This window comes from Giraffa tippelskirchi, chromosome 3 (genome assembly GCF_054371585.1).
Source record: "Giraffa tippelskirchi isolate mGirTip1 chromosome 3, T2T-mGirTip1v1.2.pri, whole genome shotgun sequence".
NCBI classification, from domain to species: domain Eukaryota; kingdom Metazoa; phylum Chordata; class Mammalia; order Artiodactyla; family Giraffidae; genus Giraffa; species Giraffa tippelskirchi.
Window position 1 is genome coordinate 173,037,211 of NC_137277.1, and position 12,912 is coordinate 173,050,122.

General features: G+C 38.7%; 1 protein-coding gene across 2 annotated transcripts; it reads left to right on the forward strand.

The window, feature by feature from the left end:
- Positions 1-7,576: 7,576 nt before the first annotated feature.
- Positions 7,577-11,833, forward strand: CCL20 (C-C motif chemokine ligand 20). 2 transcript variants are annotated; one of them, XM_081575792.1, is made up of 4 exons: positions 7,577-8,358; positions 9,513-9,627; positions 10,323-10,400; positions 11,235-11,833. In XM_081575792.1, exons 1-4 carry the CDS (start codon positions 8,280-8,282, stop codon positions 11,254-11,256), a joined length of 294 nt encoding a protein of 97 aa, XP_081431918.1. In that variant the 5' UTR covers positions 7,577-8,279; the 3' UTR covers positions 11,257-11,833. The 2 variants fall into 2 exon arrangements, with proteins under 2 accessions (XP_081431918.1, XP_081431919.1); XM_081575793.1 differs by having other exon boundaries at positions 8,229-8,358; positions 9,516-9,627.
- The last annotated feature ends 1,079 nt before the right edge of the window (positions 11,834-12,912 follow it).

Consider the following 12,912-nt stretch of genomic DNA (forward strand, 5'->3'; position numbering starts at 1 on the left):
CACTTTCTGGCTTCCGTGTCCTTATCTTTAAAATTAAGATATTGAGCTGGATGGTCACCACCCTTCTCTATCTTAGAAATTCTACAATTTGGTACTATTCAGAAACCATGGTAAGAAGTTTGTTTGTTCCTTAAAGCTCAGCCAGGACCTACTTGTGTGGAAGCCAGAGAGTTCCTCGTCTTTGCATCACATACACACCTGTAAGGAAACAGACATCACGTTCTCTGTTAAGACACCCAGCACATAGTAGTGATCAATACATGCTATTTTTTAAAAATGTGCTTTATTTGTGGTAAAAGTCCCATAATGTAAAGCATATTACTTTAATCATGTTTAACTGTGCAGTTCAGTGGCACTAAGTACATTCACACTGTAGTACAACTTTCACCATTATCCATCTCGAGACTCAGTTTTTCACCTTCCTGAACTGAAACTCTGTCCCCATTAAACACGAATTCCCCACCCGCTCCTACCCCTGTACCCCTCAGCCCTGGGCATCGACCAATGTCCTTTCTGACTCAATGACTTTAACCCTTCTAGGTATCTCAAGGGCTTCCCTTGTGGCTCAGCTGGTAAAGAATCTGCCTGCAATGTGGGAGACCTGGGTTCGATTCCTGGGTTGGGAAGATCCCCTGGAGAAGGGAAAGGCTACCTACTCCAGTATTCTGGCCTGGAGAATTCTCATAGAAGTGGAATCAAAGGTGCAGAATTTGTCTGCACCTAATGTATATTGGAATGCCAATCAATGCTGTTTTAAAAGGACTTGTATCATCATCCAAAAAACTTTACATGGAATCCCTATCAGGAAGAGAATAGTTTTTTGATGGTTACTCTGTTAAGTCAGCATGGCATGTCTTGTGTTCATCATAGAAATGGAAGGGGAGTTAAGTCATTTTTAAGTGACCACATTTTGTTAATTTCTATGAAAATATTTCATATAATATGAAGATGGCACTTACCATATTGCTAGATTTTATAGTTATTTGTGTGTTTTCATTTTCTTATAAGTTCCCTTGAATCCTGTCGTCATATTCTGGCCAGCTGTATGAGCCACTCTGAACCTTCCACATAAAATACGTGTCAAATTTTTTTTTCTGGGGAAAAAAAAAAGCAAGACACTGAGACTCTGCTACATGAAGGAATTAGAACTCATCAGGAACGCCTGACATATTTGAAAAAATAGCCAGAACCTGAATTCCAGTGTGATATAGGTTTCTAATAAATTAAGTTCGAAATAATTTTCTTATGTTAACCTCATTAGCATGTTCATCAAATGAGCAAAAAATTAGTTGAAGGTCATATTTTTTAAAAGTTTTTAAGTGACAAATATGAAATGACACATCTATGAAAAGAAAGAAAGGGTACCTGTGGGCTGGGGTGAGTGTTAGATGTAGGTGGGTGGGAGAATTTTTGTTGTTGTGTTATGAAATTTATTGAGATATAATTCACACACCATAAAAATCATGCTTTTAAAGTGCATAATTAAATGTGTTTTAGTATATTCACAGGATTATAGAAGTCATCACTATCTATTTTTAGATTAAAAAATAAGGAAGAAACGTCATAACCATTAGCAGTCACTCTTCCTTCCCCTCCCTTTCTCCTAACCCCTCAGTCTACCCTCAACTATCAGTATTCGACTTCCTGTATCTGAAGGTTTGCTGGCTTTGGACATTTTATATAGATGGACTCATATAGTATGTGGCTTTTTGTGTTTTTTTTTTCACTTGTTTAAATGTTTCCAAGGTTCATCCATATTGTATCATCCACTAGTACTTTTTTCATTTTTATTGCTGAATAATATTCCATTGTACACATTCACTACATTTTATGTATCTGTTCATCAATTGATGGCATTTGTATTATTTCTACTTTTGGGCTATTATGAATAATGCTGCCATGACATTCATACAAGTTTCTGTGTGGAGATAAATTTCTCTTGAGTGTATACCTGAAAGTGGAATTGCTGGGTCATATGACAGTTCTGCAATCAACCATTTGAGGAACTGTCAAAATGTTTTTCAAAGTGATTGCACCATATTTTACTCCCATCAATAATACATGAGGATCTCAACTTCTCCACATCGTTTTTGATGATATCCATCCCTGTGGGTGTGAAGTGGTATGTTATTGTGGTTTCGATATACATTTATGTAATGACTAATGATGTTAAACATCTTTCCATGTGCTTTCTGACCACTTATATATCTTAGGAGAAATGTTTACTAAGGTATTTTGTCCATTTTTAAATTGGATTATTTATCTTTACATTAGGAGATGGGGGTGACAGAGGATGAGATGATTAGATGGCATCATCAGCACAATAGACACGAGTTTGAGCAAATTCCTGGAGACAGTGAAGGACAGAGACGTCTGGTGTGCTGCAGTTCATGAGGTCACAAAGAGTTGAGGATGACTTAGCAACTGAGCAATAAAAATATTTACGTTATTGAGTTGTAGGGGTTCTTTATATATTCTGTATACAAGCACTAAGTCCCTTATCAGATGTATAATTTGCAAGTATTTCCTTCCTTTCTGTTGATGGTTTTTTCACATTTTTATAGTTCTGTTTGAAGCATGAAAGTTTATAGTTTTGATAGAGTCCAGTTTGATTTTGTTGCTTGAGCTTTTGGTCTTGTATCTGAAAAATCATTACCCAACCCAAGGTCATGAAGATTTACTTCCCATGTTTTCTTCTAAGAGGGTCAGAGTTTAAACTCTTATATTTAGGTATATGATTCTTTTTGAGTTAATTTTTATGTATGGTGTGAGGTAATATTAACATTATTAGCAATTTTTTTGCATGTAGATATCTAGTTGCCCCAGCACCATTTGCTGAAAAGACTATTCTTTCCCCCACTGAATGGTCTTGGTACCACAATAAATAATCAGTTGACCATAGATACAAAGGTTTATATCTGGACTCTCAATTCAATTCCATTGATCTATTTGTCTACACTTCAGCCAGTATCACATGTGTTGATTAGGTTTATAGTAAATAATGTAATCAGGAGGCTCTTTGGGATCCTTTGCAATCCCATATGAATTTGAGTACCATCTTTTTCCACTTCTGAAAAGAAATCAACTGGGAATAGAGATGCAGATATAGAGAACTGACTTGTGGATACAGCAGGGGAAGGAGAAAGTAAAGAAACGAAAGAAAGTGAAGTCGCTCGGTGGTGTCCAACTCTTGGCGACCCCGTGGACTGTAGCCTTCCAAGCTCCTCAGTCCATGGAATTTTCCAGGCAAAAGTACTGGAGTGAGTTGCCATTTCCTTCTCTAGGGGATCCTCCCCAACCCAGGGATCAAACCCAGGTCTCCCGCATTGCTGGTAGACGCTTTACCGTCTGAGCCACCAGGGAAGCATAGGGGAAGGAAAGGATGGAATAACTGAAAGAGTAGCATGGAAGCGTATACATTAACCATATGTAAAATAGACAGCCAGTGGGAATTTGCTGTAGGATGCAGGGAGCTCAAACCAGAGGGGTGGGATGGGGTAGAAGATGGGAGGGAGGATCAAGAAGGAGGGGACATATATATGCTTATGGCTGATTCATGTTGATGTATGGCAGAAACCAACACAACATTGTAAAACAATTATCCTTCAATTACAAAGAAATTTATATATATATATAAAGAATTCAGCTGGAAGTTTGCTGGGACTTGTGCTGAATCTGTAGATTAGTTTAGAGAGTAGTGACATCTTAATAAGGATCTTTCAACCCATGGCATAGGAGGTCTTTCCATTTATTTAGAAGTCTTCTTTAATGTCTTTAATAATGTTTTGTAATTTTAAGTTACTTTTCACTTCTTTGGCTAAATGTATACATAAGTATTTTATTCTTTTATGTTACTATAAGGGCAATTATTTTCTTAATTCTATGTTCAAGTGGTTTATTGATACATATAAATACAATCGATTTTACGTAAATTGATATTGAATCTTGCCACCTTGTTGAATTTATTAGTTGTAATAGTTTTTTAGTAGGTTCTTTAGATGTTCTACATACAAGATTATCTCATTTGCAAAATAAGATAGTTACTACTTCTTTTCCAATCTGGGTGCCTTTGCCTTTTTCTTGACTAGTTATCCTGACTAGAACTTCTAGTACAACAATGAATAGAAGCGGTGAGAGTGGGCACTCCTGTCATGGTTTTGCTCTTAAGAGGAAAGCGTTCAGTCTTTCAACATTAAGTATGAACAAGCTGTGGGATTTTCATAGATGACCATTTCTAGTTTGTTGAGTTTTTAATTATGATTGGGTGTTGGGTTTTGTCAAATGCTTTTCACATGGTTTTTGCTTTTCATTCTATTACTATTATATATTACATTTCCTAGGTTATGGTGCACGATCCTTTTTATATGTTGTTGGATACAGTTTACTAGTATTTTTTTGAGGACTTTTGTGTCTGTATTCATAAGAGATATTAGTCTGTCGTTTTTTTCTTGTAATGTCTCTATCTTATTTTGATATCAGTACAGTACTGTCCTCATAGAGTGAGTTAGAAATTGTCTTCTCCTCATGTACTTTTTAAAAATAGTTTGTAAAGGATTGGTTTTAATATTTTTTTGAATATTTGATAGAATTATCCAGTGAAGCCCTCTGTGTCTGGACTTTCCCTTGTGGAAATATGTCTAGTTACCAATTTGATTGCTTGTTGCATATTCAAACTTTCTACATCTATTTGAGTCAGGTTCATAATTTGCGTCTTTCTAGTAATTTGTCTAGTCAAGGCTATGGTTTTTCCAGTGGTCATGTATGGATGTGAGAGTTGGATGGTGAAGAAAGCTGAGTACCACAGAATTGATGCTTTTGAATTGTGGTGTTGGAGAAGACTCTTGAGAGTCCCTTGGACTGCAAGGAGATCCAACCAGTCCATCCTAAAGGAGATCAGTCCTGGGTGTTCATTGGAAGGACTGATGTTGAAGCTGAAACTCCAGTACTTTGGCCACCTCATGCGAAGAGTTGACTCATTGGAAAAGACCCTAATGCTGGGTAGGATTGGGGGCAGGAGGAGAAGGGGACGACAGAGGATGAGATGGTTGGATGGCATCACCGACTCGATGGACATGGGTTTGGGTAGACTCCGGGAGTTGGTGATGGACAGGGAGGCCTGGCGTGCTGCAATTTATGGGGTCGCAAAGAGTTGGACACGACTAAGCGACTGAACTGAACTGAACTGAGTAATTTGTTTCTTTCATCTATTTTATCTAATGCATCATACAGTTGTTCATAGTATTCCCTTATAGTCTTTTTCATTTCTTAAAGTTAGTAGTGGTGTCTCTTCTTTCATTTCTGTATTTAGCAGTTTGTCTTCTCTTCACTCTACCCCTCCCTTTTGTTTCTTGGTTAGTCTAATTAACACTCATTAATTTTGTTGCATTTCTCTAAGAACCCACTTTTGAGTCCTTTGATTTCCTCTACTGTTTTGCTTTTCTCGATTTCATTTATCCCTGCTCTAAGTTCCTTTCTGATCAGTGCTTTTGTGGCACCATACAAGTTTTGGTATGTTGTATTTTCATTTTATTTCCTCTCAAAATATTTTCTACTTTCTTTATTGACCTCTTCTTTCACATACCAGTCATTTAGACATGTATTGTATAATATGTGTTTAGACATAGCTGTGAATTTCCCAAATTTTCTTCCATTATTGAATTCTGATTCCATTGTGGCTTGAAAACATATTTTTGTATGGTTTCAAGCCCTTTAAGCTTACTGAGACATGTTCTATGCCTTAGCACGTGATTTATGGAAGAATGTTCCATGTACACTTCAGAAAAATGCCTCTTCCATGGTTGTTGGCTAGAGTGTTCTAATGATGTCTGTTAGGTTTAGTTGGTTTATACTGTTGTTCAAATCTTCTGTTTTCTTGTGCATCTTATGTCTAGTTTTTCTATTCATTATTGAAAATGTGGTATTGAAATATCTGACTTTTATTGTTGAATTGCTTATTCTTCCCTTCAATTCTGTTTATTTTTGCTGTATGTATTTCGAGGTGTTGCTGCTAGCTGTACTGCTGTCCAGTCACCAAGTCCTGTCTGACTCTCTTTGATCCCATCAACTACAGCACGCCAGGCTTCCCTGTCCTTCACTATCTTCCAGAGTTTATAAAACTCATGTCCATTAAGTCAGTGATGCCATCCAACCATCTCATCCTCTGTCACCCCATTGTAAATAGTGCTGCAATGAACACTGGGGTACATGTGCCTTTTTTGCTTTGGTTTCCTCAGGGTATATGCCAAGTAGTGGCAATGCTGGGCCACATGGTATTTCTACTCCATTTTTTGAGGAATCTCCGTATAGTCTTCTACAGTGGCTGTATCAATTTACATTCCCACCAACAGTGCAGGAGGGCTCCATTTTTTTCCACACCCTCTCCAGCATTGTTTGTGGATTTTTTGATGATGGCCATTCTGACCAGTGTAAGGTGATAACTCATTGTAGTTTTGACTTGCAGTTCTTTAATGATGGGCGATGTTGAGCATCTTTTCAAATGTTTATTAGTCATCTGTATGTCTTCTTTGGAGAAATATCTGTTTAGGTCTTTTGCCCACTTTTTGATAGGGTTGTTTGTTTTTCTGGTATCGAGTTGTATGAGCTGCTTATATATTTTGGAAATTAATCTTTTGTCAGTTGTTTCATTTGCTATTAATTTCTCCCATTCTGAGGGTTGTCTTTTCACCTTGTTTATAGTTTTCTTTGCAGTGCAAAAGCTTTTAAGTTTAATTGGGTCCCACTTGTTTATTTTTGTTTTTATCTCTGTTACTCTGGGAGGTGGGTCATAGAGGATCTTGCTGTGATTTGTGTTATTTCTCTATAGTCATACCCTTCCTACAAACCCATCGCCTAGTTTACAATGATATTCTTCCTAGTGGAGAGTTCTTATATTGTCATAAGTTAGGGATACATACCACATTATCATTATCACTGTAATTTGACCTTTGTTTTGTTGATTATTCACTGCTGATAGGCTTCCCCCTTTTATTTCCTTCTGAGGCTTTGTATTGAGTTATGCAACCACATTGGCATGAAGAGTTAAGGGAAGAGGGGAGCTCACTTTCTGAGCTGCAGTATTGATTGCTACTGCTGCTGCTACTGCTAAGTCGCTTCAGTCGTGTCCTACTCTGTGCGACCCCATAGACGACAACCCACCAGGCTCCGCCGTCCCTGAGATTCTCCAGGCAAGAACACAGGAGTGGGTTGCCATTTCTTTCTCCAATGAATGAAAGTGAAAAGTGAAAGCAAAGTCACTCAGTTGTGTCCGACCACTAGCGTCCCCATGGACTGCAGCCCACCAGGCTCCTCCATCCGTTGGGATTTTCCAGGCAAGAGTACTGGAGTGGGGTGCCATTGCCTTCTCCGCAGTATTGATTAGAGTCACATTAACGTAGATGTAGAAGAGTGAACCTGAAACTAAATGAAGTTGAAGCTTCAGTCATACTTAAGAGCTGGTATTTTTCACTACTGGTGGCTCGGCAGTAAAGAATGTCAATGCAGGAGATGTGAGTTTGATCCTTGGGTCAGGAAGATCCCCTGGAAAAGGGAATGAAAACCCACTCCAGTATTCTTACCTGGGAAAAGTCACGGACTGAGGAGCCTGGCGGGCTGCAGTCCATGGGGTTGCAGAGAGTTGGACACAGCTTAGAGACCAAACAACAATAGAAAATTTTCCACTAAAACTGGAAACACTAATATAAATTGTTGTATTACCAGCTCTGAGTAGTAGCCTAGAAATTCAAAGCTTTGGTGACAGTTGAGCACCAATGATGAAACCATAAACGCCTTGGTATCCCACCTCGTCTTCTCCCTCCCCAGTCGCCTCTGGAAAGCTCACGGAGTGTAGCAGTAGGAGTTCTGGAATGTTCCTAAGTGGGGCTGACCTTTGTACCACTGTTTATCCTTGTCCTCTCTTCTCAGAGACAAGAGATTAAGTTAAAACTGATACGTCTTCTGGGACATAGGGCAAAGCTACTTTTCCTTCTTTGCAAATTCAAAGGATTTTCCCCTTCTCAGCATTCCCTCCCCCTCCGTCCTGACCTTCACACCTTCCCGACATTAGGGAAAGGCAGGAAGTTTTCCCTGTGGTTTTTCTTTGTGACGACATGCTGGGGCGGGTTAATCAATGGGGAAAACCCCATGTGAGAACACGCCTTCTGTGTACATTCCCAATATTTGCTATAAGTAGGGCCATCCCAGGCCCAGGCTGCTATCAAACATCACAGCATTCCTGAGGCACTGGGTACCCAGCACTGAGACATCTATCCCTCAAGTTGAAAATGATGTGCAGTAGCAAGAGTTTGCTCCTGGCTGCTTTGATGTCAGTGCTGTTGCTCCACCTCTGCAGCAAGTCAGAAGGTAAGTGTCGCTCTTTCTGCCAGCTCAGGAGGAAGATCTCTTTTCATTTTCCTCTAAGCCTTGAGCTCCTCTGGGGGTGTCCCAGGGGAATGGAAGCCTGTTAGAAAATCTTCTAAAGGAAGTGATGGGGGTTATCATCTCACTGGCTAATGGAAGAGGGAACAGTTTCTGCTGCCTATCAGGCTTTTTTCTCTGCTGTCAATCTCAGCAGGCTTTTTTCAGAATGGGCTCTTAGAGACCACCGAGATCCAGAGAAAGGCCAAAGTGTTATTTCTGGGAGTGATGTAAATTGTGTAACACTACCAGTGAATGGGGTCACTTTGAAATGTAAGCAACACTCTCATTTCCCCAGCTTTCTCACCTCTCAACTAAATAGCTTTGCCAAAGTTCAAAACTCATCCTGTAGGGGTGGATTATGACACCTGATTTCATCCTTTCAAGGCCTTGGGATATCACTTGCCAACTCTGAGACTATAATTATCCCTTACAGCAGGTTAGAGATACAGCAGGTTATAATCTAACTTGGAGGAGTTTCCAGGCATTGCTTTATTGCTATAAGAGGACATCACTTTTATCAATAGGTGCATTCCTGAAAATGCAAGTGTTGAACTTTTATGAACAAAATTAAAAATTCTCATTAACTAACATTACCATTTCAAAAGTCTTTACTTGTAGCTCTTATTAGCAGCTCCTATAAGCCACATTTCCCTTTGTACCTTCTTGTCTTTTCCCTCCTCTCAATGTTCAGTAGCCAAGATAATAGATTAAAAATCTGCCACTTTTTTTTTCTGAATTTAAAAGACTATTTATAATGGTTTCTTCCAGTGAGAGGTATTCATATTCTTGAGTGATTATAGTGAACTGAAATAAAGCACTGTTAGTTTGCATTTCTTGCTAAAGCTATTCCTTGGTAAAAAGTCATATGCTTCTATATTGTATTATTGAACCAAAATTTCCCAGCACACAACTAATTATTTTAGGGGAACTGAAAGCTATGCTAAATTGGGTCTCAAAGACATCGGAACTGTTTCCTTAAATAGTTAATTTGCCATATAAATCAGGTTCTAGGTTTTCCGCAACTTCAAGTAGTTCTGTGATACCTACCACTGAATAAATTAATTCATGTGGACTCAATACCTTTCATTTCTTTTTAGCAGCAAGCAACTTTGACTGCTGTCTCCGATATACAGAACGAATACTTCACCCCAGTTTTCTTGTGGGCTTCACACAGCAGCTGGCCAATGAGGCCTGTGACATCAATGCAGTTGTGTAAGTTACTAAGGGGTTCTAATTTATTTGTATCAGGAGTACATGGGAATTTCAGGTAGAAAAAGCTTTGCCTTTTGGAGTTTCATTCAGAAATTACTGATGCAGCAAAGATAACTTTGTTTTAGGAGTACATATATCTTCAAAGTTCACTTTAAATAGGACTGAAATAAGGCAAAAGCTTAGTTTAAAAAGCATGAACATAGCTGAGGGCAAAATCACTTTTGAAGATAAATTTATAAACTAAGATGCTATCTTAGGAAAATAGGGAAGACATAAACTTTGAAATGTGCATCTTCTGCCAGAAAGTGGTTGCAGCTCTAAGTAAAAACTCAGAATTTATACCACCACATATAATATTCTTGATGTATCTAAGATATTATATTTGAAATGATCAGATATATCCATATGTCATGTAACCACCACCAACAAAAGTAGATAATTCTGGGACTTTATCTTCTTATTATAGCACAATCATTCATTAAATTGCAGAGAAAGTTAGGGAGAATCACTTTCATTTCTTGCATCAAGCTTTATCAGAAGCTTTATTTTTTCATTTCGTTTCACCTCTGAAACAAATGAATTGTTTAGGGTGTAGAGCAATCAATTGGAATATGAAATTTCTATTGTATGTTCTGTGGAAAAAAATTTAAAACTTCTCGAAACATAAATCAAATTGTCTGATTTTTTTTTTTCAGCTTTTACACCAGGAAAAAATTAGCTGTGTGTGCAGATCCAAAGAAGAAGTGGGTGAAACAAGCCGTGCACATGCTCAGGTAAGAAACCTTTAGTCCATCAGCCTTGCTCCAGATGTTTGGGGTTAGTGTTGTTAGAGTGGTGGATCACAGGCTTGCTGGAAGGCTTTAGCCTAAGTGCTGTGGCAATTTTAAAGGGTAATTTGAATGGAGCCAGTTGGTGCTAGTGGTAAAGAATTCACCTCCCAATGCAGGAGACACAAGTAGATGTGGGTTCGATCCCTGCGTCAGGAAGATCACCTGGAGGAGGAAATGGCAACCCACTCCAGTATTCCCATCTGGAAAATCCCATGGACAGAGGAGCCCGATGGGCTATAGCCCATGGGGTCGCAGAGTCAAATACGACTGAGGGACTGAGCTCATGAAAACAAAACTTCTTTTTTTCAACTACTTACAGATCATTTTAATTTAGTTTTTTTTTTTTCTCACATAGTGTGTTAGATTCCTCTATGCATTCAATCCTTGTTGCAAAGATGCTTCCTATCTATATAACTGACAGACTACATGACATTCATTTGTTAAAAGCTAAAAAGTAAACAATTCAAAAGAGGTCCATGGCTCTGATTTCATGGATGATAACAGAGTGACATTTTATCAGTGGACAGAATCATTTCACACCAGGGTGTCAGACACTCACTATGAAGACATGGTGTTTACATTCTGCTTCTGTCCTTGGCTAGCTGGCTTATGTTGGGCAGGGTCATCATTTCTGAACCCTGACTTCCTCACAGTGCCTCTGAGCTGCTTGGTATCCTGAAATGAGACTAGGGAGTGTGGGTCAATCTGTAGGCACGAAACACATTCCCACCTGCCTGTCACTCTATCTTTGCTTATTTTTTCTTTTTCTCTTTGCAGTCAAAGAGTCAAGAGGATGTGAAAATGGATGCTCCCTGGAATGGAATTGGGTACAGCCCAAGGACGAAAGGAACCTAGCTGATCTGACAGCTTCACTTACTTCTTGTTGAGGGCTCAAAGCTTATCTGATTTGTGTCTCATTGGACTTGTCCAATTAGTGAAGTTGATTCATATTGCATCATAGTTTGCTTTGTTAAGCATCGTGTTATATTCTATTTTATGTTATGTTATTTATATGTGTGTTTTTTGTGTGTGTTTTGCTATTTAATACTAGTTTTCCATAAGCTGTTTGGTTTAGAATGAGGTATAAAGTTATGCTTGAAGGAATAAGATATATGGACTTTCTTGAGCAGAAGGCTATTTTAAAAAGGCATTGAACACTCTTGTTTGTATAGCTTTGTTTCTTAAATTGTTGTCATTACTTTGCAAAAGACAAAAATGATGAGAAGAATAAACCTTGAAAATAAAAGAACTAAACATTGTTTGTTGATTGAGTTAAATAGCATTGAGAGGTATATAAAAAATATTTAAAGGTTTAGCAAATATGAAAATGCTCTGCAGTGTTTTTCTTTTAATTAAATAAAAAAATTTTAAATTTACTTTTGGCTGCGATGGGGCCTCATTGCTGCACGAGGGCTTTTCTCTAGTTGTGGTGTGTAGGGGCTACTCTCTAGTTGTGGTGTTCTTCTCATTGTGGTGGCTTCTCTTGCTTTGGAGCATGGGCTCTAGAGTGCAGATTCAGTAGTTGTGGAACACCAGCTTAGTTGCCCCATGGCATGTGAGATCGTCCCGGACCAGAGATTGAACCCACATCCTCTGCACTGTCAGCTGGATTCTTAACCACTGGATCACCAGGGAAGTCCTGCTCTGAAACTTGTATTCCCCATTTACTTCTTTGCCTAGTTGTTCTATTTTTGGAGTAGGAAATGATACCCCATTCCAGTATTCTTGCCTGGGAAATCCCATGGACAGAGGAGCCTGGCGGGCTACAGTCCATGAGGTCACAAAGAGTTGGACACGACTGAGTGACTAAGCATGCATGGTTGTTCTCTTTGTCTTTATCCCTTGTGGTCCTGGACTTTATTCGATATTAATTATAATGGAAAGATTTTTTGATTCTTTTTTTAAATTCAAAGTCATTTAAACCATAATTTAGAAAGATTTTATATCTGTGACATAGTTCAATGTTTCTGGATATGAAAATTTTCAAAATAAAAAAGTATGCCCATCAATTTTGTGACTGCAGAGACACAGTGACCATTTAGAAACCACTGAGTCCATCCTTCTGTCACCAGCAGGATCCTAGGAATGGGCATCTCAGCAGAGGTTTCACTACTTCACAAGGCCTCCCGAGTCACCTTTAAGCACTTGCTAAAAAGAAAATGACTATACAGTGGGTTTTTAAAAACTCATTGCCTCACTAACCAGAGGAGACACAGTGAGAGTGTGAAACCTAGCAAGAACTCAGGAATAAGACAAAAAGACCCTGGACTGGGGTAGTTATTGTCACAACAGTCATTCACTTAAGCTCACAGAGTGCCTGACACAGCACTCTGGCTGGACAGTCAGCTTCAGATTCCAAAGGCCACGAAGGATTAGTGCAGGCAGGCATGCCAATGATAGGATTTAAAATTCAGACGCACACATCCATAAAACGAGAAAAGGCAGGTCACTTGGT